Source organism: Camelina sativa, chromosome 17, assembly GCF_030686135.1.
Source record: "Camelina sativa cultivar CO46 ecotype springtype chromosome 17, ASM3068613v1".
Lineage (NCBI taxonomy): Eukaryota > Viridiplantae > Streptophyta > Magnoliopsida > Brassicales > Brassicaceae > Camelina > Camelina sativa.
Window position 1 is genome coordinate 39,091,363 of NC_141896.1, and position 26,056 is coordinate 39,117,418.

At 32.5% G+C, this 26,056-nt stretch overlaps 4 protein-coding genes and 1 pseudogene across 4 annotated transcripts; 2 read left to right on the forward strand and 3 right to left on the reverse strand.

Moving 5' to 3' along the window:
* Window positions 1–4,017: 4,017 nt before the first annotated feature.
* Window positions 4,018–6,271, reverse strand: LOC147924899 (uncharacterized; annotated as a pseudogene).
* A 6,874-nt stretch (window positions 6,272–13,145) lies between these two features.
* On the forward strand, window positions 13,146–16,121 carry LOC104758734 (pectinesterase 2). Its single transcript, XM_010481659.3, has 3 exons — window positions 13,146–13,897; window positions 14,530–14,986; window positions 15,331–16,121. The coding sequence occupies exons 1-3, from the start codon at window positions 13,262–13,264 to the stop codon at window positions 16,020–16,022; spliced, it is 1,785 nt and encodes a 594-aa protein (XP_010479961.1). The 5' UTR covers window positions 13,146–13,261; the 3' UTR covers window positions 16,023–16,121.
* A 525-nt stretch (window positions 16,122–16,646) lies between these two features.
* LOC104758735 (pectinesterase 1) lies at window positions 16,647–19,519 on the forward strand. Its single transcript, XM_010481660.3, has 2 exons — window positions 16,647–17,985; window positions 18,680–19,519. The coding sequence occupies exons 1-2, from the start codon at window positions 16,893–16,895 to the stop codon at window positions 19,354–19,356; spliced, it is 1,770 nt and encodes a 589-aa protein (XP_010479962.1). The 5' UTR covers window positions 16,647–16,892; the 3' UTR covers window positions 19,357–19,519.
* A 165-nt stretch (window positions 19,520–19,684) lies between these two features.
* LOC104758736 (proteasome subunit alpha type-5-A) lies at window positions 19,685–21,824 on the reverse strand. Its single transcript, XM_010481662.3, has 10 exons — window positions 21,649–21,824; window positions 21,483–21,564; window positions 21,276–21,357; window positions 20,990–21,070; window positions 20,765–20,878; window positions 20,575–20,676; window positions 20,368–20,426; window positions 20,170–20,272; window positions 20,021–20,086; window positions 19,685–19,946 (listed from the first exon to the last, which is right to left on the reverse strand). Exons 2-10 carry the CDS (start codon window positions 21,494–21,496, stop codon window positions 19,854–19,856), a joined length of 714 nt encoding a protein of 237 aa, XP_010479964.1. The 5' UTR covers window positions 21,497–21,564; window positions 21,649–21,824; the 3' UTR covers window positions 19,685–19,853.
* A 638-nt stretch (window positions 21,825–22,462) lies between these two features.
* On the reverse strand, window positions 22,463–25,147 carry LOC104758737 (uncharacterized). The gene is made up of 6 exons (XM_087494356.1): window positions 24,904–25,147; window positions 24,412–24,813; window positions 24,226–24,316; window positions 23,655–24,129; window positions 23,482–23,563; window positions 22,463–22,861 (listed from the first exon to the last, which is right to left on the reverse strand). The coding sequence occupies exons 1-6, from the start codon at window positions 24,970–24,972 to the stop codon at window positions 22,646–22,648; spliced, it is 1,335 nt and encodes a 444-aa protein (XP_087350482.1). The 5' UTR covers window positions 24,973–25,147; the 3' UTR covers window positions 22,463–22,645.
* Window positions 25,148–26,056: the final 909 nt, after the last annotated feature.

Here is a 26,056-nt window from a genome sequence, read left to right on the forward strand (position 1 = left end):
GAATTTTCGACCAAAATAATTGACCATATTTCAACAAAACTAACTGGTCTAAAAGTTTTGACCAATTACTGACAATTTTAACTTTTTATCAAAATTTTGTCACAAATTGTCAAAAATCTGGTGGAAATTTAGGATTTCTTTTGTAGCTAAATTTGATCACATATTTTTGCTACGAATTTGTTACGTTTAATGTTGTGTACGTATCAGTATCACAGTGTTACGATATTTTGTGTCGCTAAATGTGTAGCATTTTTGCTACAAAATTATTTTGTTAGTATTTTGTCATTATATAGTTACACTTAGTAACCAATTAACTACAATATCTATTATCTTAAATTTTATCACTAATTTGTAACCGTTTGTATCTATTATTTGGTATTAACTTTTTTTTGTAGCAAATTTTTGTGCTTATATAATACAAAAATACTAGTGTAAGGGTTAATCACTTATTTCGACCCAACATACACTCATAATTTAGAAATATTAAAAGATAATTTTTAAAAATAAAAATACTTTAGTAAATTACTAGTTCTTTAAAATATAAGAGACTAGGAGAGTTACCCGCACGCTTGTGCAGACAAGAATTAAATAAAAAAAAATGTCAAATAAATATCTTATTTTCAAATAAGATTTGTGTTATTTTAAAATATGTTCAAAATTGTAATTAATTTTGTATTTTAAATTTTTAATCTCATATTTCTAAATGGACAATTAAAAAGAGTATTTAATAAAATCTTCTATATATATTATCTTGTTAAAATAATTTTTAATCCCATTTGCAAAATGGGAAAAATTTAATGAGCCCGATCCATATTATGTGGTTAATTTAAATTAGGTAGAATTTGGGTCAAAATAATTTATAATTTCGTTTAGACCATTAAGAAAATTTAGAAAGCAACCCATAAAAGGGTTTGTAGTACTTGATCATACAAACTTTAAAAATAATTATAAGTTAGCATATACAAAAAGTTTGTTAACTAACGTGCCTTCAGCTTATACTCCTCCAGTTTACCCTTCATGATGCATTATGTGCTTAATGTAATAACGTCCAGCAAATTCCAAACTTAAAAATTAGAAAACACATCCATAAGTTAGATTTGGGATACACCACTTGATATTTATGAACATTAAAAACTTACATAGCCTTGTGATTCTCAAGTCCTTCAAACTCCGATTTTCGATTAACTGCTCTAACCTTCATATCCACAAGAAGAAGAACACGTTTTCTGAAGAACTCAGTAACATGCCAAGAATTCAAGACTTTAGCGTGAATACACCAGTTCGTTCTTCTTCGGTGAAGATCAGAAATGTAATCGATTCTCATGATTTTTCCAAATTAGGGTTTCTTACTCTTCCATCACTGTTATCGAAGACGAAAATGGGATTTTGGATTTGTAAGAATACAAACAGTCACGATTAAACATAGCGTTGCGTCTTAATCGTTTTAGTGTCCTTTTTTGTTTTTAATATTTATAATTTTAATATGTATAATTATGATTATAATTACAGATTTATAGTATTTTTTATAGTCGATATATTTGATGTTAATTTAATTTTACAATGGTCTAAGCGTTTATATAATTAAAAAATACATTTTATGATACAGCAAAAATATTCATTTGCAAAAAACATTTTTGAAACTAATTTATCTTATCAATATCGTCATTTCTTGGTCTTAGAAAAGCGATTTCACTAAAGAAATTTGTAACAGTCCTCATAGTAGTTTATATATAGACATTATGATACAGATAACAATTATTTAATTTCATATAACATTGTTGATAACAATAACAAAACGGTTTTCTTCAATATGAATTTATATATCCTAATTTCATAGAAATCTTATGATTTGTGATATGTTACATGCAGCAAAAAAATAACGATGAGGATAATGGCCAAATTGCAGTGTTAAATTTATTCTCTTGATATATTTTGAAAACACCTATGATCTTTAAATTTTTTATAGTAGTTAATATGCTAGACGTTGTTAATATATCAAGAATTACGACTATTTGGTAATTAAAATTAAATAATTATATTGCATAATATTTAATTACCGCATATATTATCTGATATCTTTCGTTAATATTCATATACCATCTTTGGGAATTTTAACTTGATGTAATCATTTTGGTAGGGAAAATAAAAAATCTTAACTATGAGAATCGAAATCTTACTGTTTTATAAATGGTATGCTTTGGTCTTAGTTTTTTAGACAATTATGTTTAAATTAAATTTTAAAGGGCATGCATCTGTCATTCATGAAAGATACTCTGTCAAAAGTATCTTTAAAATTTGATATTATGCATAAATTGTTTAAAATATATATTTGAACATAAATTAAAGATTCGATAAAAGTTTTTGGCATAATACGCGAAAATATAGGTTCAAGATTAAAACAACAAACAGCTGAACTTATTCGAATAATAACAAATCTTAACATTACATCGAATCATTAGAATCACTTTCATCTTCTTCTGAGCCGTTGTAATCTTCATCGTCTGATGTATCATGAAAACAAAGACTGCAGAAGATAAAGGAACATAAGAGCTAAAACATCTTATAGTAATGACTCCAAATTAATATTCCGTCATAGTATAGGAAATTTATGAACTTACAGTGCCGGATCTGTAGTGAACGATCTTGCTTCATTACCAAGTAAAAGTTTAGAACATCTTATTTGAGACATTAGACAATGCCGACCTTTTTAAAAAAAAAGTAAGTTCCAAATCTTAAATTTGATATATTGGCTTATCTAAAACAAATGCTTTTATATTGCTTAATACCTTCAAAGACAGATATTCTCCAAAACATAAGCAGACACAATACTGGTTCACTGGCATAGGAAGGACTTGCAACATGTTGTTCCCATTTTTCACGAAATTCTGAACATGTATCACCGACGGCAATACATTCAATATGTTCGTTACTTTGCAGTAAAAAATCAACAATTGACAACTTCAGTCTTAATAATAATTATGTATTATTTTCATTGGCATAAATAAATCTAATGAGGTAGTACTTCTTTTAAAAATTTTAAAACTATTTACTTACTTGAGCATTTGTTTTAGATAAGCCAATATATCAAATTTAAGATTTAGAACTTACTTTTTTTTAAAAAAGGTCGGCAAAAGCAAGGAAGCATTTACAGGCAAATGCTATGGTAAAGAAGGGACAATATTTCAGAGTATGAGCCAATATATCAAATTTACCATGCTTCCTTGCTTCTAAACAAATGCTTTTGAAATATTGTCCCTTCTTTAGATAAAACAAATGCTTTTATATTCTATCATTTTTGCTTCAGTGCCACCAAATCTTAATAAGTCATGTTGTGATTGTGGAGTGTATGCACTTAAATACATAGAGTGTCATATGCATAATCTGGATATGAGTTTGATAAACGATGACAACATTAAAGAAGCTCGTACGAAGATTGCAGTTGACTTGTGGGAAGCAGCATCTGACCCTGTGTTCATTGAGCGAATGGCGAAGTATGAGCCTCCATCTGTGTCACCTCATATTGTAGACCTTAGTTAAAATTTTAATTGTGCTACGATTTTTATTGTTTCATCTTGTGCTTATTGGCATTATCATTTCTTTATTTATTTGGTTGTAATTCACGTCTTTTAGCTCATGTTTTTTATGTATGTTATCTTATTTAGCTTTTCAACACCATCGAGGCACACACAAATATTTCAAACACGCCTTCTATAACTTGGGGTGTCATGCTTCTAAAATTCACACAATCCAATAACATTGACAATAAACATATGAAAAAAACATAAGAAATCCAATAACGTGTATTTGAAACATAAGCAATTGAAGATTAAAAAACATAAGAAATCCAATAACATGTATTTGAAACATAAGCAATTCAAAATTAAAAATCATAAGAAAATTGATTTAACGTGAAATCCAATAATGTGAACTCTAAATAATGACGAAGAAGATTACATGTCATGCATCTAAACCTCCATGTAAGCTAACAAGACCAGCCTGAGATGAAAAAAAATATATATATTCATTGTTAAATTAAAGAAACTAAAACATGTATTTGAAATGATGTGTAAAAGTTGCTGAACAAACCTATTATTAGATCGTGTTTTCACATGTCGATCTATTGTGGCCTTCTTTACCACAACGGCCACACTTACGCCTCTTTGCTCCTTGTGACGATCTTATCTTGTCTTCCACTGATTCGTATCTTCTTTTTCTTCTTCTACCAGCTCCTCTTCTTGTCTCAGGTGGTACAATTTTTACATCACCAACAGTTTCGGGAACACACCATTCATCTTCAGGAACACCTATAGGATTAATGTTTTCCTCGTACAATGATCTCCATGCAGCAGTAGTGAACACATCATCAGCGTATGGGTACAGACTTTTCCCAATACTAAAACATGCTTTTATGGCATGTCTACAAGGAAGTTTTCCTATGTCGAACTTTCCACATGAACAAGTCCTCTTCTCCAAATCAACAATAAAATCTACTCCTTTACCTTTAATTTGTAATATGAATTGAGAAATAGGATAAGCTTTAAACTTTTCACCCTTCTCTATTCTTCTAGAAATCTTCTGCTCCACCTCAATGGTTAAAGGGTCGTTCTGCTGCTCACTTAATGCCCTACGCTCATAAAACCAGCGGTTAACATTTCTTTAATGCTATCTAACAAAGGAATTATTGGATACTCTCTTGGTGATCTCAAAGCTGAATTTATTGATTCAGCAGGGTTGTTGGTGTTTATGTCATATCTATATCCAGGAAAATGACATCTAGCCCATTTTTTCACATCAGCCTCCTGTAGATAACCTCCAATCGCCGGACTGATATTGCAAATTTCCACAAAATGTTTATCAAACTCAGCAACTCTATAAGCTTTTGACGCTTTTGCAAGACGACCAGCCACACCTCTTCCTTTATAATTTGTTACCACATTACCTATCAAGTGGTGGATGCAAATACCATGTTTAGCCAACGGATAGATTTTTCCAATCATTTTACCAATAGATATATGTCGATCTGACACAAAAGCTAAATCTTTGTCATCCGCAATAACAACCTTAAGCTGCATTAAAAACAACTCCCATGAAGCATCATTCTCAGAATCAGCAATCCCAAATGCAATTGGATACAAATTAGAGTTACCATCTATGGATGTAGCAACTAGTAGAACTCCTTTGTACTTGTTCTTTAAAAATGTTCCGTCAACTACAATGACCTTCCGAATTTTCTTGTAGAACCCTCTTATTGATTGACCAAATGAAATGAATAGATACTTGAATCTACCATCACAATCAATATCATAATTTGTATGCGTACCAGGATTCGCCTCTTTTAGCATGTGCAAGTAGTTAGGTATCTTAGCAAAACTTTTCTCTGGGATTCCTCTTACTTCGTTAATAAGAGGAATAAGTTAGCTCACATCCATTCTCCGTACGCATAATATTAATGATGTCATTGGGTTTAGGTCCCTCCTTGACACCTTCATAATTATGTTTGATGAGATTCCCGATTGTTCTTGCTGAAGGTGTTCTACCAAATTTCGTTTTCCTTGAAGGAGCACAAGTATGGCTACCCACATACTTGTTGATTTTCCAACACGTAGACTCTTCGAAGCACTCAGCACGAACACGCCATTTGCAAACATTATCAATACAGCGTATACACCAAAATCTTGTACCAGATTTAGTAACTCTGTAATCGAAGTTATGCTTCATCGCAAAAATTTCTAAACTTGCCTGTAAAGCTTCCTTGCTTTTGAAATATTGTCCCTTCTTTACCATAGAATCAACCATCATAGATCTAGCACCAACTTCAGCGTCCTTAGAATTTATGAAGTTAGAATCATTCGGTTTTGCTTTGTTCACAAATTTTGGCAGCTTTTCACACAGAAGATCGTCAACTTGAATCGTTTGGTTCCTTATTCAGATCAATATTGCTTCTATCATTCACCGTGGCTTTAAACGTCACACACAACCGTATGTTATTCTTCATTCTCCAATAAGCAACAAAATTTTTCACTTGACCATCATTCATCATAACAACCAGAGGAGAATCAACACTGAGATCAAAGGGTAAATAACTAAATTCCACATCAACCATATTTTGCTGTATTTCATAGTCTTCCAAAACCATCATCTTTAGCTCTTCAAGAGTTGAATTGGCTTGAAAAGTAAAAAGTCTCCCACGTTTTTCTTCATCAACAATAAATCTCCATTCATTTTGGCCGATACATCTCCATACACCACATGTTAGATAGATTTGCAACATACTGCAAAATGAACTCTTGAATGAAATTTAGGTTGGAAAATGTTGAAAAACCTTGAACAAAGTCGATTAAAATTGGTGTTTAATGTTTTCAGAACACGTTTTCTAAACATGTTAGAACGTAATCTTAAGAATATATATGATTAGCATAATTTCGGGATTACGTAAATATTTTGTTTCCTTAAATTTCAGATTCAGTTTCCTTGTCTAACATAGTGTAGAATATACTTTCTAAATTATGAAGAACATAGAGGAAAGTGTAGAATTAGTGTTCTAATTTTCGCAGGACACATGATAAAATGTAGATTTCATATTCTGACTTTAGTAGAATATGTATAAAGTGAAGAAAACAAATTCTAAAATTTGTAGAATATAGAGTTATGTGTAGAATATGTATTCTAATTTCTGTAGAAGACATACAAAATCCGACTTCTAAAAGTTTTAGAAGATATATTTTTTCTAAAGTTTTCAGAACAAGTAGAGTGCGAAGAATTTGTAATCTACATTTTTTAGAACATGTACAGTATGTAGAATTTATAATCTAATATCTTCACAATATATACAATTAGTAGAACATGTATTCTAAATGTTGCAGAATAATTTTTTTTCAATGTTAAAACACCAAATTTTTATCAAAAACACCTTATTACAACCTCTTTCTTATTTGTAGAATTTGTTTTTAGGTGATTGAACTTTTAAAATTGCTTAAAAGTTAGTTTTATTTTTTTAAAGGGTAATTTAGGCATAGTGGCAAATTTGGCGTAGAATGCATAATGGGACAAATTGAAGAAAAAATATTCTTTTAAATCAATTTATTTTGTATTGATGATGTTTAAGTGAATGAAAGACGATTGTCAAAAAGACTATTACAATCCAAAACGTACGTTTAATTGAAATCGAAAATTTTAGAGATAAAATCATATATATAAAAGTAGAGTTTCAGTCTCTCCTTATTGGTCCACTTGGCAATGCAATTTTAACAAAAAAAAAATTTATATTAAAACATAAATTTAAAACAATTAATTTTCACATTTAACTCACATAATATAAAACTGAAATCTTTATAGCTTTTCCCTATAAATTATGCATTAACTTTATTTCTCCACTAAGTTGTATTAATCAATTGTATTAAAACAAAACAATAAATTAGAATTGTAACTCTAATTTTTCTAAATGTAATTTTTCATCATTTCTCTTCCTATAAATACTCATTATCTTATTCTCTTAGTCTATCACTCTTTCATTCTCCATCTTCTTCCACTATTCTCAAATCTCTTTTTTGTTTTGTTTTGTTTTGTTTTGTATTTTTTTTTATTGTTTGTATGGGTTATAAAAAATCAAATCACATATCATTGTAAAAGCTTAGTTTTAGAGTTTGTATGATATGTATATCTTATATATTTATTTTAATCTTTTAAAATGTTTATCTCCATTTTCTATTTTATATTAACATCTTATAAGTCATTATTTTCATACTTCCTTACAATATTCACCACACAATAAGATCATAAAGTTGAAATGATCCATATGTAATTATCTATTATGTCTCTGGTTATCTCACATATTCATGTATCATTTTTAATAATTTATAAAGATCAATATAATATTTAAAGATCAATATAATTATCTATTTATCCATTTATAAAGACTATTTTGTTTTGTGATCCAATTGTTAAATCTGCAGAGATCAATATAATATATATATTTTTTATTATGATTTGAGGTTTTTGAAAACAAAAAGAACATAATTAAACAATTGGTTTTTTGTGTCTTTAATCAAAATAAAAAATGATCCAAAAAACAAAACATCTTTAACTGGAACTTAAATATAAAAATAAAATATCATTTTAAAAATATCATTTCACTAAATTCTCTAAAGATGTAACCACTAGTATGAAATCTAGCACTATAAATTAAATTGATGAGTGAAAACCAAAAAAATATAAGTTATCCATGGGATTTTTAAAAATTATTAAGATTGAAGAATTCATATAATTTTATAAGAAAACTAATTTAGTTTGTCACTTAAAAAGTAATATTTTTTATTTTGAAATATTATGTGTAACTGTTGAGTTTATATCAACAAACAACCAAATCATGTGAATTTTGATTCAGCCACTTGGTATTCCTTTTATTTTAGGTTATAAAAAATTAAAATATTTATTTATAATTAAAGACATGTAACTCCATTTAACTCAAATGTAACTCCTATCTAATAATTGTACATTAATTCATTCCTCCTACTAACTTATTATCTTTCAAGAGAAATTATTTTTGGTTAAATTTCATATTATTTATTTATTTTGGCTGGCTAAACTTATATTCATATTTTGGTTGGCTAAATTAATATATTTTTCATGTAAAATTATTGTTTATAATATATTTCTCATTTCAAAGTTTAAAGCAATATATCATATATATAAAAGTATGGTTTTGGTCTCTCCTTATTGGTTGATTTTCATTTAATGTTTTCTAATTTTTTTTTTTTTTTGCTTTCTAATTGCTTTAAACAATATTTAAGATCCAATAAACACAATACATTTAACTCACACATTAAAATAAAATTATAACTGAAAATAAAATAAATTATGAATTAATCATATTCTACCACTCAATTTTATTCAAACACAATAAATTACTATTGTAACTCCATAGTTCTAAATGTAACTTCCATCATTTCTTATCATATAAATAAGCATTCTCTCAATCTATCATTCTCTCATATTGACATTCTTTTACTATCTCATTTTCACATTCTCTCATTCTCTTCTACAATATCTCAAATCATTTTTCATTTTTTTTGTTATTTTTGATTTCTTATTTTTGTTGTATTGGTTGTAAAAAAAAAGAAATATCATTGTAAATTGTTAATGCTAAATTTTAATTTTAGAGACTACATGATATATATTTTACATTGTTCTTATTTTAAAAGATTTATCTCCTTTATCTAATTTGGATTATTATCTTATAAGTAATCATTCTCTCTTCCTCTCCCACCAATATCAAATGTTGTTATATCTCATATGTGTTGTAAGAGTTTGATTCTATATTTTAATTTAGAAAGTATTATATATATAGATATTACATTGTTCTATTTTTTAAAGATTCATCTCCATTATCTAATTTGGATTACCATCTTATAGTAAACATTCTCTCTTCCTCTCCTACCAATATCAAATGTTGTTATATCTCATATGTGTTGTAACTTGTAAGAGTTTGATTCTATATTTTAATGTATATTTAACATTGTTTCCAATTTTTATTTTATTTATATAAAAAATATTTCTTTTATATTTCTTGCCTTTCTAATCTATTCATATTTATTTTTAAAATTTGCATAGTTAAATTTAAATTCACATATGTTGGTTTTAACAAAACAATCAACTTTATTTGAGAATTAGATGTTCCTATTCATTTTTAAACGATCAATGTGTAACATATAAACATTTTGTCTTGCAATCACAAGTTCCATTTTCATTGCTTAACTCCATGGTTAAACTATAATATATGTTGTTCTATTTGTAGGAATAACAACATACTTATTTAATTTATTTAAAAGAGCAGATGATTAAACGAAATAAACATTTCTCCAAATTTTATAATTCAATCAGTGAGTGTACTTATTACTTTGAAAAAATTTTACATTGAAGTTCATAAAATCATATAAGAAAACTAAAATACTATATCACTTCAAATTTGGAAGGAAACACTTGATATTCCTTTTAAAAAAAGTCAAGACACATATAAAAATTTATTAATATTTCACTCACTTTAAAGACATTAAAAGTCATTTAACTCAAAAATAACTTCTATCCAATAATTTCATACATTCCTCCCACAAATAAACATATATATATATATATATATATATATATTTTTTCAAGATTGTATTTAAATATTACATATTTTTTTAGTTAGCTAAATTTATAGTCACATATATACAATATATATACATAAGAATTTATATTACTTATTAACACCATAATTCGACCTATTATTTGCTTAACTCAATATTGGTTTCAAAGTCAACTAAAGAAAAACATAAACGATCTTATTGATATTAGACCAAAACATGGGCATACAAACATAATCACTTACACGGAAGATATTTTTAAAAAATAACTTATTATTGCAACATCAACGTATGAATGGTTTACGTAAGCAGTTAATTAGAAAATCTATAATACAATAAATGTATTGGAAACAATATTAGTCAATGATAAGATTGGATCCTCAAAAGCAAGAAACAACTTCTTCATAATTCATAAAAAATAAACGCCACAATTATACATATCTGAACGAAATGGTATAAACATATAGTGTATAAATAAAAGTGACGGCAAAGCCCGTATATGCCTAATTAAAACGAAATAATACAAAAGAGAAAACAAAAAAGACCAAAAAAACAAGAAAGTGCCAACTATACTACAACCCACGCGTTGCATGGGGAAGCACCTAGTTAGATTAAAAAAACAAAACCATATATACTACTACTACTACAAACATGTGTCGACAGTAATTATTAGTGGTAGTCGTTTGTAACGCAAATAATAATTATGACATTAATGTACATAATTAGATATTAGTGCCGACCACCCTTTTTTTTGTAATTCTTTTTGATGAAAGAACAATTTTTAAACAAGCAAATTAAGGGTATAGTTGGCTAAAAAATTTCTGTAAAACATATTTCACCAAACTTATCTATATAAAGTATAGATGGACAAACTTTTAATAAAACATCCTTTATTCTCAATAAGAAATCAACAATAAACTAACCAGATAGGGATTCGAACTCACTTGGAAGTAAATACGTGACCTTCCATTGAATGAAATGCACAATTTGTCTAGTAATAATTAAATTCTATGGAAGTAAACCAGGCGCGATTTACGGCGATATCTGATTATAAAATTCCACGTACAACGAACAAATGTTTTAAAACAAATTGAAAAATGTTAATAATTTCATGACATTGCGGAAATAATTACGATGATAATTTGTCAATGCATTCAGCCACCCCATAATCTTTCGGCGAAATAATTGGTTATCTATCAACATAACAGAATCACAACGTTTTAATTTTTGTTTATAACTCTATGATATAATATAAAAATTTAAGGAAAGATTTACAAGCAGGAAAAAAAAGAATCATTGACTAAACACCTAAAGTTAACAATAATTAATTAACAAAATAAGTTTATAATAATTCACAGTGCAAATCAGAATTTTAATTTTTGATCGATCATGATCCAACATCCACCAAGTTCACTGATTATGTATATAATTAAATACAGTTTGTATGATTGCAATAAATATAAAGTAAAAGGAAACTAGATAGAAATTTTGATCAATTAGATTATAGAAGAAAAAAAAAATGTCGTCGTCTCTAATAATTAAGTTGAATTTAGGCTTAGCTGAATGTTTCTGGCGTTGTCCAAATGTGGGTGTCCAACAGGCAACGTTCACATGGTCCTTTCTCAATACCCCCAACATGATATTGATAAATTATCCTCTTCTTCTCTAATCTTTATTAAAATTAATATATTTACGCTTGTTTTTTAACTAATACTCGTGGGTTCGTTTAATTATTTCCACAAAAATTATATTAAAACAAAAAAAGAAAACAGAAACAGACTATGGTGTGATATGGATTTCAATGTTTCAAAGCATCAAATATGATTTGGAGTATTTTATCTTCTATTTTCTACTCTTCATATTTTCTACAGATATATGATTTTGACTTATAACATACCACTGGTCTTTTGGGCCAAAAGTCGCTGTTGAATGATTTTGTTGCTTCCTTACGGTTAGAAAAAAAAGTACAAGACAGCCGGAAAAACAAATGAAAATTAAAAGCCACGGAGATAAGTTGTATGATAAATTAGTATAGAGTCTTGTGTAGTATGAAATTTGTAAAAAATCTTTGTGGATGAATAATGAAGTAACCAAAATCACTCAAAATCCGAACAACATAAAGATTCCGATTGTACCAATACGAAGATGGATCCCGTGACAGTCCTGCAGCCTAGTAGACGCCAACAGCGAATATAAATTTGATTCACTTTCGTTTGTTTTGTTTGTCAACATTCACTTTTTATTCGATACATGCTTTTCTATCAGAGATTTTTTTTGTTCTTACGTTGAAAATATGTCTGTCGTTCAAAAATAGATGAGTTGTAGCCAAGAAGTACTATCATTTATAACTTTTCAAATCTTGTTTTATATTAAAACACCTATTAAAGAATATTTGTCGTTTGCAGTTATACTTACATCTAATCTAGCATAGTATATTATATGTTCCTAGCATAAATTTCCGGAATAGCATGTGATGAAGGAATATATATTCTGAAGATATAGTTGTTGACAAACAAAAACATTAATTCTATAGTTATAAATTGATTTAGAGTTAGGAAAGTGTAAGAAAAAAAAGCATCATTTATTCATGATATACCAAAACCTATTAATGATAGACAGTTTTCAACAATATTTTGATATGATTCAAAGTTTCATAATCTCATATAGATCGATTTCGGTGTGTTATCCTATCCATATACAACTAAAATGATGGACAGTTTTCAATGAAATATATTTGAAAAAAAAAATTAGTTTTATACTTTTTCTTATGTTGTCTCATGTATTATATGAGTCTCAACGTGGATGAAAGTGGTCGCTTCTTCCTCCTCGGAAATCAAAATAACGCATGGCATGTTCATGCAAAAAAAAAAAAAAAAAAAAAACTTACAATCCAAATTATCTGAATAATATTAATTATTATATAAATGTGATGATCAGCATAATTGAAAATATTATAAACAGGTATTTATTTTTATTAAAGTATATATATGATACCAAAAGTGGGCCTAAGAAAGTTTGAAATGTATCACTCAAATTATGAATACATACAGCCAAGCAAGTAAACATTTACAAAGACAAAAATATAGTATAATTTTTCATCTTAAAACTCAACAATATAAAACCCTACTCCACCATCTTCTATGTCCTCACAAACAACATTGTTGAAAACAATGGCACCAATCAAAGATTTTATATCCAAATTCTCAGATTTCAAGAACAACAAGAAACTCATTCTCTCCTCCGCCACAGTAGCCTTGCTAGTATTTGCCACCGTAGTCGGAGTCGCCACCACAAAATCAAACCAAAACAAAAACCAAGAAATCACAACTCTATCTTCAACGTCACATGCCGTTCTAAAATCCGTTTGCAGCTCAACTCTTTACCCGGATCTATGTTTCTCCGCCGTGGCAGCCACCGGAGGAAAAGAGCTGGCGTCACAGAAAGACGTCATCGAAGCGTCGCTTAACCTAACTACCAAAGCCGTGAGACACAACTACTTCGCCGTCAAGAAGCTGATCACAAAGAGGAAAGGCTTGACGGCGCGTGAGGTGACGGCGCTTCATGATTGTTTGGAGACGATCGACGAGACGTTAGATGAGCTCCATGTGGCGGTGGAGGATCTTCATCAGTACCCTAAGCAAAAATCTCTGAGGAAACATGCAGATGATCTCAAAACACTAATCAGCTCAGCCATTACTAACCAAGGGACTTGCCTTGACGGTTTCTCTTACGACAACGCTGATAAGCAAGTTCGTAAAGCGTTACTGAAGGGTCAGGTACGTAAATGTTTAACTCTTTTAAAAGTTTAGATCAGATATTAAAATGAAAAATTATGAACAAACTATCAAATTTATGCTTAGAAAGTTTTGTTATCTAGCTACTTTATCCCTATAGTCAAATTTAGTATCCGAGTGGAAAGTTGTTCAGATCTGAAAAATCTTTGAAACATTTTAAAAACAAAAATTATACCAGTGTACGGTTATATATTTCCAAATAGAAGCATATCAATTTCTTCTTCAAAACAAATTATGAGTACAAACTTGTGCTTTTTACTTCTTGTAATTTTATTTTGATGACTGAAAATAAAATGCATGGTTTTTAAAGATATACTATGCTTTATATATCAACATTTTAAATGACAAAAAAGCTCAACATTTCACAAATTTTGGTGTTAACTCGGTTTTCAACACATATGATTTATCAGCTTATTCATAAAAAACACAAATGATTAATAATATTTTGTAATATTACTTATCTTTGACATACGTTTTATTCGGAAACCAAATGTAGTGACTAGTCGGTCCATATTTAGAGCACTAACTCTTTGTATACAAACATTTGTTTTTACTCGGAAGAAAATATAAAATATATGTAACACAGCTTGATCATTGAATGGTAATCGAAACAGGTACACGTCGAACACATGTGTAGCAACGCATTAGCAATGATCAAGAACATGACAGACACAGACATAGCCAAGTTCGAGCTAATAGATAAATCTTCCACCCCCACCAACCGCAAGCTCAAGGAGATCACCGGCGACTTAGACGGCGAAGGATGGCCACATTGGTTATCCGTAGGAGACAGAAGGCTTCTTCAAGGGTCAACGGTCAAAGCAGACGCTACGGTGGCAGCTGATGGAAGCGGTGACTTTAGGACGATAGTGGCGGCCGTAGCTGCGGCGCCGGAGAAGAGTAACAAGAGGTTTGTGATACATATAAAGGCAGGAGTCTATAGAGAGAATGTGGAAGTGACGAAGAAGAAGAAGAATATAATGTTTTTGGGAGATGGTCGAGGCAAAACTATTATCACCGCAAGTAGAAATGTCGTCGACGGAAGCACCACTTTCCACTCCGCTACTGTTGGTAAGTAAATACAATTCTTCTTTGAAATTTTTTTATTAATGAAAATGGATACTGATATGAAATTGCAAAAAGATACAAATATAAAGCATATGAGTGTGAAGAAAAGAAAAGAACAAATGATTAATATTAGTTTTTGGACAGGCCATATTTTCAATTATATGTTACATACTGCGATAATAGTGCCATGACTTTTCGTAAACGTATCACGTACACAAGAGACATTTGTTCGTATGGACAAAATCATATAATGATGTGTAACGTTTCACTGGTAAAAGATGACGTAGACACCATTGTAACTAAATCCACGTACGGTTAAATAATTTTGTTTTTTTCATTCACTGTAGCTGCCGTCGGCGAGAGGTTTCTAGCGCGTGACATCACATTCCAAAACACGGCGGGTCCGTCGAAGCATCAAGCGGTGGCACTCCGAGTCGGGTCGGATTTTTCCGCTTTCTACAATTGCGACATGTTAGCTTACCAAGACACACTCTACGTTCACTCAAACCGTCAGTTCTTTGTGAAATGTCACATTATCGGAACTGTAGATTTCATCTTCGGAAACGCAGCCGCTGTGTTACAAGACTGTGATATAAACGCACGTAGACCAAATCCGGGCCAAAAAAACATGGTCACGGCTCAAGGACGGTCCGATCCGAATCAAAACACGGGGATAGTGATCCAGAATTGCCGGATTGGTGGCTCGCCGGATCTTTTGGCCGTAAAAGAAACGTTTCCGACGTACCTTGGTCGTCCTTGGAAAGAATATTCACGGACGGTGATAATGCAATCGGCTATATCCGACGTGATCCGACCGGCAGGTTGGCTTGAGTGGAGTGGGAGTTTTGCGTTGGACACTCTGACTTATAGAGAGTATTTGAATAGAGGAGCAGGGGCAGGAACTGCGAATAGAGTAACGTGGAAGGGCTTTAAAGTAATTACAAGTGTCACAGAAGCTCAGCAATATACAGCTGGTCAGTTTATTGGTGGTGGAGGATGGTTAGCGTCAACTGGTTTCCCTTTCATGTTAAGTCTTTGAAATTAAAATTTGAGTTATTATTAATTAAATAAAGATTGTGTTTGTCAAAGCTTACATATTTGTTATCTACATATATCAATAAACCGAGATTCATTAGTATATAACACCTGAATTGAACTAAAGGCATTGCAAAATCAAGACTGGTATAGTTCTTTGGTAAGCATGTTCATTTTATCTTGTGTTAAAAAAAAAAAAAATCAGATAACCCGGGAATCATGTGTTTTCGGAAGCCCAATGTAGGTGTTTGTGTCCCTTGTCGGTTTTAAGTCCCCCAAGAGATATAGATGGAGATCATGCCACTTGTTAGAAAGGCACATGGCTATTTTTAATGTTGTCAAGATAATGTTCTTTGTTTTTCTTCAATTTGTATACTTGAAAAATATCCCAATGATCCCATAAATTTTGCAGAATGTTCGCTTTCTATGGTCCTACGACGAAGTTAATAGTGTTGATCAAAAACTATATTTGTGTAGTATTTAAACCAAAAAGCATCTTGGATAGTAACTTTACTTATGAATGTTTACAAAACATGGTGTTGTTGCACTTGATTGCGAAGATAAAAACAAAAAGTTTACATAAAGGAAATTATAATCAAAGGTTTTATTAAAGAAATAATTACAACGTAATCATGAATCTTCACATGCAAATAGATCACATCACACACACTCACACACCAAGGAAGTCACCATGGAACAAGCGCGTCACGTTCACAGATTCACATTCTGCGTTCCCACACTTATATAAAAAAGACAACAACACATACACATGTGTATCTCTGACATCAAAGAACAGAACAGAACAAACCTCAAGAATCAGTAGGAAACAAAAAAAAAAGGAGTTAGCTTTAAGCCTTTTTTTTTTGTAATACTAATGGATTCTGTAAACTCTTTCAAAGGATATGGAAAAGTAGACGAAGCTCAAGATTCAGCATTGAAGAAAAAGACAAGAAAACGTATACTTCTACTATCCATCTCCGTTGTGGTTCTCATCGCCGTGATAATCGCCGCCGTAGTAGCCACCGTCGTCCACAAGAAGGATAAGGAGTCAACACCGAGTTCACCTCACGGGTTAACACCATCCACTTCACTCAAAACCATCTGCAGCGTAACTCGTTTCCCTGAATCTTGCATTTCAAGTATCTCAAAGCTTCCATCTTCAAACACAACAGATCCAGAGACTCTGTTCAAGCTCTCTCTGAAAGTAATCATCGACGAGCTCGATTCGATTTCCGATTTACCGGAGAAGCTGGCAAAGGAGACAGAAGACGAAAGGATCAAATCTTCGTTAAGGGTTTGTGGAGATCTGATCGAAGATGCTTTGGATCGACTCAACGACACTGTCTCCGCCATTGATGACGAAGAGAAGAAGAAAACTCTGTCATCTTCCAAAATCGAAGATCTCAAGACTTGGCTTAGCGCAACGGTGACAGATCACGACACGTGTTTCGATTCGTTAGACGAGTTAAGACAGAACAAAACAGAGTACGCGAACTCGACGATCACACATCATCTGAAATCCGCAATGGCTAAGTCGACAGAGTTCACAAGTAACAGTCTTGCAATAGTGTCCAAGATTCTTGCTGCGTTGAGCGATTTGGGGATTCCGATTCACAGGAGAAGGAGACTGATGATGAGTCATCATCATCAGCAGAAGCAAAGTGTGGATTTTGAGGAGTGGGCGAGACGGAGGTTGTTACAGACGGAAGGTGTGAAGCCTGATGTGACGGTGGCGGCTGATGGAACAGGGGATGTGAAGACGGTGAATGAAGCGGTGTTGAGGGTTCCCAAGAAGAGTTTGAAGATGTTTGTGATCTATGTGAAGAGTGGAACGTATATTGAGAATGTTGTGATGGATAAGAGCAAATGGAATGTTATGATTTACGGTGACGGCAAAGGGAAGACCATTATTTCCGGCAGTAAGAACTTTGTCGACGGGACTCCTACTTATGAAACGGCGACGTTTGGTATGTCTTCTTCCCTTGCTGCTACTTTTTTAATTTCTAGGAGAAATCATTCAAGCCAATTGAGAATTATAAGAGAATTAGAAAGTTTTTAGCCAATCGTTTATTAGGTTCGATTAAGTTTCTTAACATTGGTGAATTTAAGGTCAAATTTGGCATTGAGACTTGACATTGCTACATGATTTACTCATTTGGCTATGGTTTGTGACTCCTTATTAGTACTTAGTATTAGTAGTAGTAATTAGTATCATGTTCAAATCTAGAATTGAGAGTTGTCATTGTTACATACCCATTTGGCTATGGCCTTGTTAGTCGTTAGTTGTTACTCCTGATTAGTATCAACTAACAAGTAATTCATGAAATGACCTAATATCAAAGTGATGATTCTTTGTGTGATTCCGGATATTTCTTTTGCTTATCATATACTTTTGTGAATTAAAAAAAATATATGGCGCACTATAGGATGAAATGGCATACAGCATGTTGATCAGAAAAATAAAAATATATTATTAAAGTGCGTGTTATATGTCACCTAATCCAACTGGTTGTGCTTTAAACGGCAACAAAATCATAGTTATATGTCTAATTAATAAAGTTGGTTTAAAATACACTCAGTTGCCTAAGTTGTTCATGTTAGGTATTTGAAATAAGCAACACAAAAGTTGCGCGCACGCTAAACTTTTACTTTTTAACGCAGCTATACAAGGCAAAGGATTTGTGATGAAGGACATCGGAATCATAAACACCTCCGGAGCAACAAAACATCAAGCGGTGGCGTTCAGATCAGGCTCCGATTTCTCCGTCTATTACCAATGCTCTTTCGACGGTTTCCAAGACACGCTTTACCCTCACTCCAACCGACAATTCTACCGTGACTGCGACGTCACCGGGACGATCGACTTTATTTTCGGAAGCGCAGCTGTCGTTTTCCAAGGCTGCAAAATCATGCCTCGACAGCCTCTTCCTAACCAGTTCAACACCATAACAGCTCAGGGCAAAAAGGATCCGAACCAAAACTCCGGGATGTCGATCCAGCGTTGCACTATTTCTGCAAACGGCAATGTGGTCGCTCCAACATATCTTGGCCGACCGTGGAAGGAGTTTTCCACGACCGTTATAATGGAGACGGAGATTGGACCGGTGGTTCGACCTATCGGGTGGATGTCGTGGGTGTCTGGAGTTGATCCGCCAGCGAGTATCGTGTACGGAGAGTATAAGAATACAGGTCCTGGGTCAGATGTTTCCCAACGAGTCAAATGGGCTGGTTATAAATCGGTTATGTCGGAGGTGGATGCTGCAAAGTTTACTGTGGCTACGCTTTTACATGGCAGTGATTGGATACCGGCGACAGGAGTGACACATCAGCTATCTTAATTCAGTAGTGACATTATACTTGCGTTATAGGATTTTCTTTTGAAAAAACATCCGAACCCTATCTACTTTATAGTATTTATTTGACACTGGCGTGATCTGTATTTTACCCAACTTAGTTGTTTTTTGTGTATCCCTAATACTATGATATCTTCTTCAGCTGAAATAATCCAAAATCTAAAGAATTTTTTTCATCACAATTCACACGCTTGAACTCAAATTAAAGCTCACAACGATAATACTATCGCATACCACCAAGTCACCAACTTATCCTCGACTTCAAAAGGGTCAATTTAATGCTTATCTAACGACACTAAACAAAGCCAGGAAATTCCTAAGTCAAAAATCCGAGAGATGTTATTGAATGACATGGGAGACAAAAGATTCTCTTACACAACAGACTAAACATCTGTCTGACACGAGTCATCAATTTAACAGACAGAAGTAACAAGTTTTGTGACACAAGCGGATTGGTAAACTACCCGAATTGAGTTATTTCATCATAGACGAGCGATGACTGCTTCGACTTCTTGTGGAGTGTAGAGATGATAAGCTGGTGCTACCTTGGCAATATCCACGTTATTTGGAGTCACCTAACACCAACCAGAACAATTAGATTGATTTAAAACTTCTGTGAATTGTAAATTTTGGATTGAAAAGCTTGTACCTTTTCTTCCATAACTTGTTTGAGGATTGATACAGCGATCGTCTCAGCTTCTTGAAGAGACAAATCCTGAAACAGAAGGTTTTAGTGGATAAGTTGGTGATGAAATCAAATGATTAATTGAAATACAATTGGAAAAAGGTTAAAAATACTTTGTTGAACTGCTCTTGAAGAGAACTATCGGCTCCTTCCGAGCCTGAACCAATTGCCTTTGCATTGCACTGCCAGAATGTTCCAGACGGATCCGTGTAGTACCTGTAACGAGACAGAGTGATTTACTATTAGATCAACTAACTTTCTCACAAGCCATAAGTGAATCATATCAGTAGAAGAGAGCTACAAGAACTTACAAGCTCGGTCCGTTTTCATCATGACCAGCAATGAGCAGCGATACTCCAAATGGACGAGACTATAGTAACATTGATTGAAAGAGATAATCAGTAAGTATGCCCCAACTCCCAAATGATGTAGTTAAGTTATGGTAATCAATTATTTTATCCAATCATAAAGCTTATGAGATGTGAAAGCAACCAAGGATTCCAATTTTGATTATTTACCATTGATTCTTCATCTCCTTCACCAAACCGTAAAGCCAGATCACACAATGCTTGTGTTGTCGATTCTACAGTCATTGGCTCACCATACGAGAATCTATGGTTCTGATCAACAGCAAAAGAGGCCTTCAATAAAACATAAAAAAGGTCTTTGAACGCTAAAAGAAAAGAACCTAGAAACAGAAACCCTCACTTGAGTCTCAACTCTTGCATGCTCAACAAGTGTACGTGCATCAGCAATTAAACCGCTCATAGCACAACCAATATGGTCATCAATTTCCATAATCTTCTCCACACTGCTCGGTTCCTAGTAAAAAAAAAAAGCATTTAACAAAGAGACTGAGAAAGCTAATATCACCATAACTAACACACAACGCTAATACTTCAAAAACAGAGAATTCAATGTTAGAAACTAAACCAGCAATGTAGAAGTGATACGCTTCTCGACAGCAAGCACAACTCCTTCTTTAGTCTTTACTCCAATAGCAGTAGAACCAAGCTGCAACAAAACCCCACAGACATAATCAGATCCTCAACATATAAATCCAAACACATACGAAACCCATAATACATCGATTAAACAAAGAAGAGTGAGCTAGATGTGTGCAAAATAAGCTAAAAACCAATCAAAGAAAACCCTAAATCAATCATAACCCTTTTCTTCAAAATTCTCTCCTAACAAAATGGAGGAATCGAGAAGTTACCTTGATAGCTTCAATGGCATATTCGACTTGGAAAAGCCTTCCTTCAGGAGAAAAAGTGTTGACTCCTCTGTCGTACTCGGTCCTTTGGCACAACAACAAAATCAGAAACTAGATATAAGGGCAAACCACGATTGAAGTAAAGGACGAAAATTTCGGAGAACCCAGAAGCAGAAGAAGATAGATTTGGTTTAAGACGGAGATATATACCTAGTGAGAAACATCTTCTTCTTTGGCGATATCGATCTGTAAAACCTCTGTGAGTCTCCTTCGCACAAACGGAATCAAAACCCTAGAAGAAGAATAACGGATCTAAGTAAATCGAGAAACTCAGAAACTTATCACAATTGAACTTGATGAGAGTAGAGAATCAAACCAGCTGATATGATCTGCGAATCGAAGACGAAACAGTTGCTTTTGCTCTTCTTTTGGCTTTTTGATTTTCACTTCTTGAAGAACAAGTTAGATTGATTCGAAACGCACCGTTTTTTAGTGGGCTTTTTTTGGGCCTAGTTATTTACCATCGGCTTTTAATTAGGCCTTACCCTGCCCATTTGTACTGAAAATGATGCCACAGCTATAATGAGACTGGAATTTGAAACATGTCCAATTGATCTCAGTGTCAGAAGTTAAGTGTAACAATAAAAGAAAAGGACAAAAGTTGACAGTCCAGGTTATTATTTTTTGCTGTACTCAAAATTTCAATGATTCTTTTATAATAAGTTTTTTTCTTTTTTAAAGCGAATGAAACCAAACAGAAGAGAACAAAACAAGTGAAAGAGTGTTGTCTCGTAAAGTATTGGGGAAGGATGAAAAAGCTGTGACTTGTTGCGAGACTTCTACTCCTTCCAGACGCAAAAGTTTGTTTTTGGGTCAGGGTCTCTCTTATTTTCTCTCTATAATGAAACACTTTTGCATGACAACAACTATTCGAATTTAGTTACCAAAATAGACAACAAGAACAAAACTCCATTGTACAATATAGCCTTCTCTAGTGTTTGTGTTTTTTCTTGTACAACTCGACAAAAAAAAAAAAAAAAATCATAAACTTTAGTTGTGACTTATATTCTAGTGGTTTGTTTCTAGTTCAATTATGTTACCACTCCAATTCAAACCACAAAGTTACAATTCTGTATTCAACTTTTGTTTTTCTTTTCTTCTATTACTTCAAAGTAATTGACACACAAAAAAAAGTTTGCTCTACTTGATTTTTGCCATTCACTTCTTTTTTTTTTTTGCATAAACAATAAACGAACATACATTTTGATAATTTAAACACATAAACAGTAATTTTCTTGTGTTTGTTTTTGTTTATGTGTATTTTAATCTCTAATTTAGGTTTATTTTCCTTTTAACTGAGTGAGCGACAAGTATTAATTATTGCAAGGTAAACAACCACATGAGCTACGGCCAGTAACCAAATAGCCACGGCGGTTAGTCAACTTCCTGGCCGTCTCGGCGGCTCTCTGCATCTGCTCAACATGTTGTTGCCTCGCCGTAGCTCTCCAATCCTCTGCTCTTCGGTGCACCACATCCATTCTCTTCATTAGTTTCTCCTCTAAATTTGATCTCATCTTCTGTATTTTCACCTAAAACAGTAACATACCACCCCCAAAAATCAAACAGTAATTAGTTTAAAAATTATCACTCAACTGCATTCTTTAGACTGATATGATTATGTATATATCTAGATTAATAATTCTCCAACTTCCCAAGAGAGGAAACTACTTTATGGACTGTTACCTATCTTTTCACATGGGACTAGCACAAATTACAAGTACGACTATCATGTAGCTACATACCCTCCCAAAAAATCAGACATTAATTCTTGAAATATCATCATTTCGACTGGTATGATTATATTAGCTACATAACTAATGCAAAACATGTAGCTATGTAATAAAATACTATGATGATTAATTACTTTAATCTAATAAGTCTCCAATTTCCCAAGAGAGTACATTACTTTACAAAGAAGACTAATCTCTTCACATGGGACATGCACAAACTACAAGTACAATACAAACATGTCATCCTAAATTTTAAATTCGAAACTCCATGACTTTGCGTCCATAAAGAAACAAAGACTAGTCAATGAAGACATCATGCCATCTCATTTTATTTCTCTAATCTTGGCGCGTGGCTCAACAAATCCGTTACAAGCTAGAACATAACTCTAAGAAATATAGGAACGTAACGTAACACATACCTCAAGTTTTCTGGACTGAGCTTCGGCTTTAGCGTTTTCGAGATTAACCCATGCCTGGATTTTGGCTTCTTCTCTTTGATACCTACCAAAAATATTCAATTTTAAAAAAAAAAATTTACCCAAAACTCAATTCTTGATTTTTACATAATTTTATCAAGATTTTGGTTTCATACCTTTGACAAAACTTGATCTTGTCGTCTTCGTCATCCCACAAAACAGCTTTAGATTCAGAGACACTTCTCCGTAACTCACTCTCCATATCGAAATGTCTTAAACTCTTCGATATCTCTTCCTCTTCTTCTTCCCTCGAGTTCCAATGACTCGTCACCGAGTTACCATACTGACTCGCTGTTGACCCACTGAGTCTAAGCTTGTCTGCGAACTCTGAGATGTCTATAACGTTCTTGGTCTCCGTCAAAGGACCGGAAAGTTGCGAAGGCGTGTTATGTCTCGCCGGAGACGTGCTTTTAAACGGCGTGTGACATCTTGAAGCCGCTAAACTCCCGACTGGTGTCATCTCTGTTCCGATGTCTCTGTGCTGAGTTTGAGCTTGAGCTTCTTCCTCGTACCGGAGAAACTTGTCGGAATCTTTGAATATAAACCCTTCCGTTGATGGAAGAATCTGTTGCACTTCGTTTGCTAACTTATCTAAAAGAACACAAAATCCAAAACTTTCAACTCATCAAAAAGATCAAAACTTTTCAAGATTCTATATATTAAAAAAGGTTTCTTCTTTTTGTATACCTTTAAGGACAAGATCTTGTGGAGATAATGAGACAGATCCATTGTAACATTCTTCCGTAACTCTAGACTTCTCTGAGTATACAACTTCCACCTGCCCAAAAAAGTCATTCTTGATTTCAGTTTACTGATACATTCTCTCGTTTAAAGATTTGAACTTTATCCAATATGTTAAATGAGAGCAAGAACCTGGTGTTTAAACCCATCAAATTGGGTGCTTTTGAGGGAATGTGCTGGAGAATCATGACCAGAGGTGGTGGTGACCCATTTCTCAGCATCAATCCATTTAGAAGGGAAGTTTCTTCTTCTACCAGAGACATTGCTACTGAAACTGAAGACTCCTCTACCTGGAGTACAAGGAGACTCCATTAGCATCACTCTTCTATTCCCACTGCTTCTTCCTTCTCCAATGCTCTTTTGTGATGAGAAACTTGGTCTTCTTTCGTTTACCATCTCGCTACTGCTGCTACTGCTTTGGTTTGATGAAATTGGTAGTGACTTGATGAACTCTGCAGTTTCCTTTAGATTGATTCTGCTTGTAATTAGTGAGTCTTCTGCAAATGGGTTTGTGCTAACATTTGAGTTTTTCTCCTGAAGAAAACAAAACAAACAAAGTTCAAGAACACAAGTAAAAGAGATGCTTTTGAGCTGTGCAATCAAAAGACATTTGTTTTGTTTTACCATATTATGAGGAAACAGAAGCTGAGTCTGGAGATGGAGCTTATTGTTGCTGTTTCTTGTGAAGTCCATGGAGTTCTTCTCTCTTTTGTTTTTGTTTCTAGTACTACTTACTGTTGGTTTAATTTGGTTTAGTTTGTTGTCTGCATCTGATGGAGTTGTTATATTGTTTTTTGGAAGTGATGAAAGAGAAGTTGTAGATGTCTATAGAAGGAAAAAGGCTTGACTAGTTTCTCAGAGTAGACCATTTGTCTAAAGGGTACTAGTTTCATGTAATAGAGTACACATTTTACATTTTCATTAATTCTTTATTTTTTTGTTATTTCATTTTCAAGTTATTGTTTTATACTACTCTTTGGATTCTGATCTGAATCACTATAAAATGACAAAATTGTGATAAATAAACAATGTTAAATAGAAAATACTTTTGATAGAATGGCTAAACAAACAAACAAACAAATCAGAAGAATTAATTTTAAAATCATAAAATTTTCCTGATAGTTTAAATTATGGATTTCATGAAGTTTTATCACTTTAATCGTTTAAATTTTTTACGAATTATTAAAACCATAATTTTCTTAAAGTAAATAAACTGATATAAACTCATGAATGTAGATTATAATCACTTTAATCGTTTTATCATCTTATTATATACACAAAATCATGGGCTTATGTTGATTATTGTCGTGTTTATAAAAACAAGAACTTTAACAAGTTGAGTTAAACCATGCTTGGCTTATTACAGGATAAATCAAAGTGAACTAAATAGATTTGGATGGTGGTAATCTAGAAAGAAGAAAGAATTGGAGGAATAGGTGAAGAAGATATAATAGTAGAGTATAGAATTAGAGTAGTACATAGAGTGGTCATGGACTCTTTCACTCTTGGGAGAAGTACGAATGCATCAAAAGATGTGGCTCCGCTGTCTCCTATAATTTGGTGAAGTCTCTCTATATTCGTATATATTATATTAAGGCCCATGAGCTATATGAAAGAGTGTAAAGGCCCATAGGATTTCACATGTTTCAAACATTTTTTTTTCACATGTTTCAAACAAATTAACACTTTGTGACAATTATTTTTTATTAAACTTTTATAGGTGAACAAATAAATATAAATTGCTAAGTCCTTATGATATCTATATTTTATATGAAAA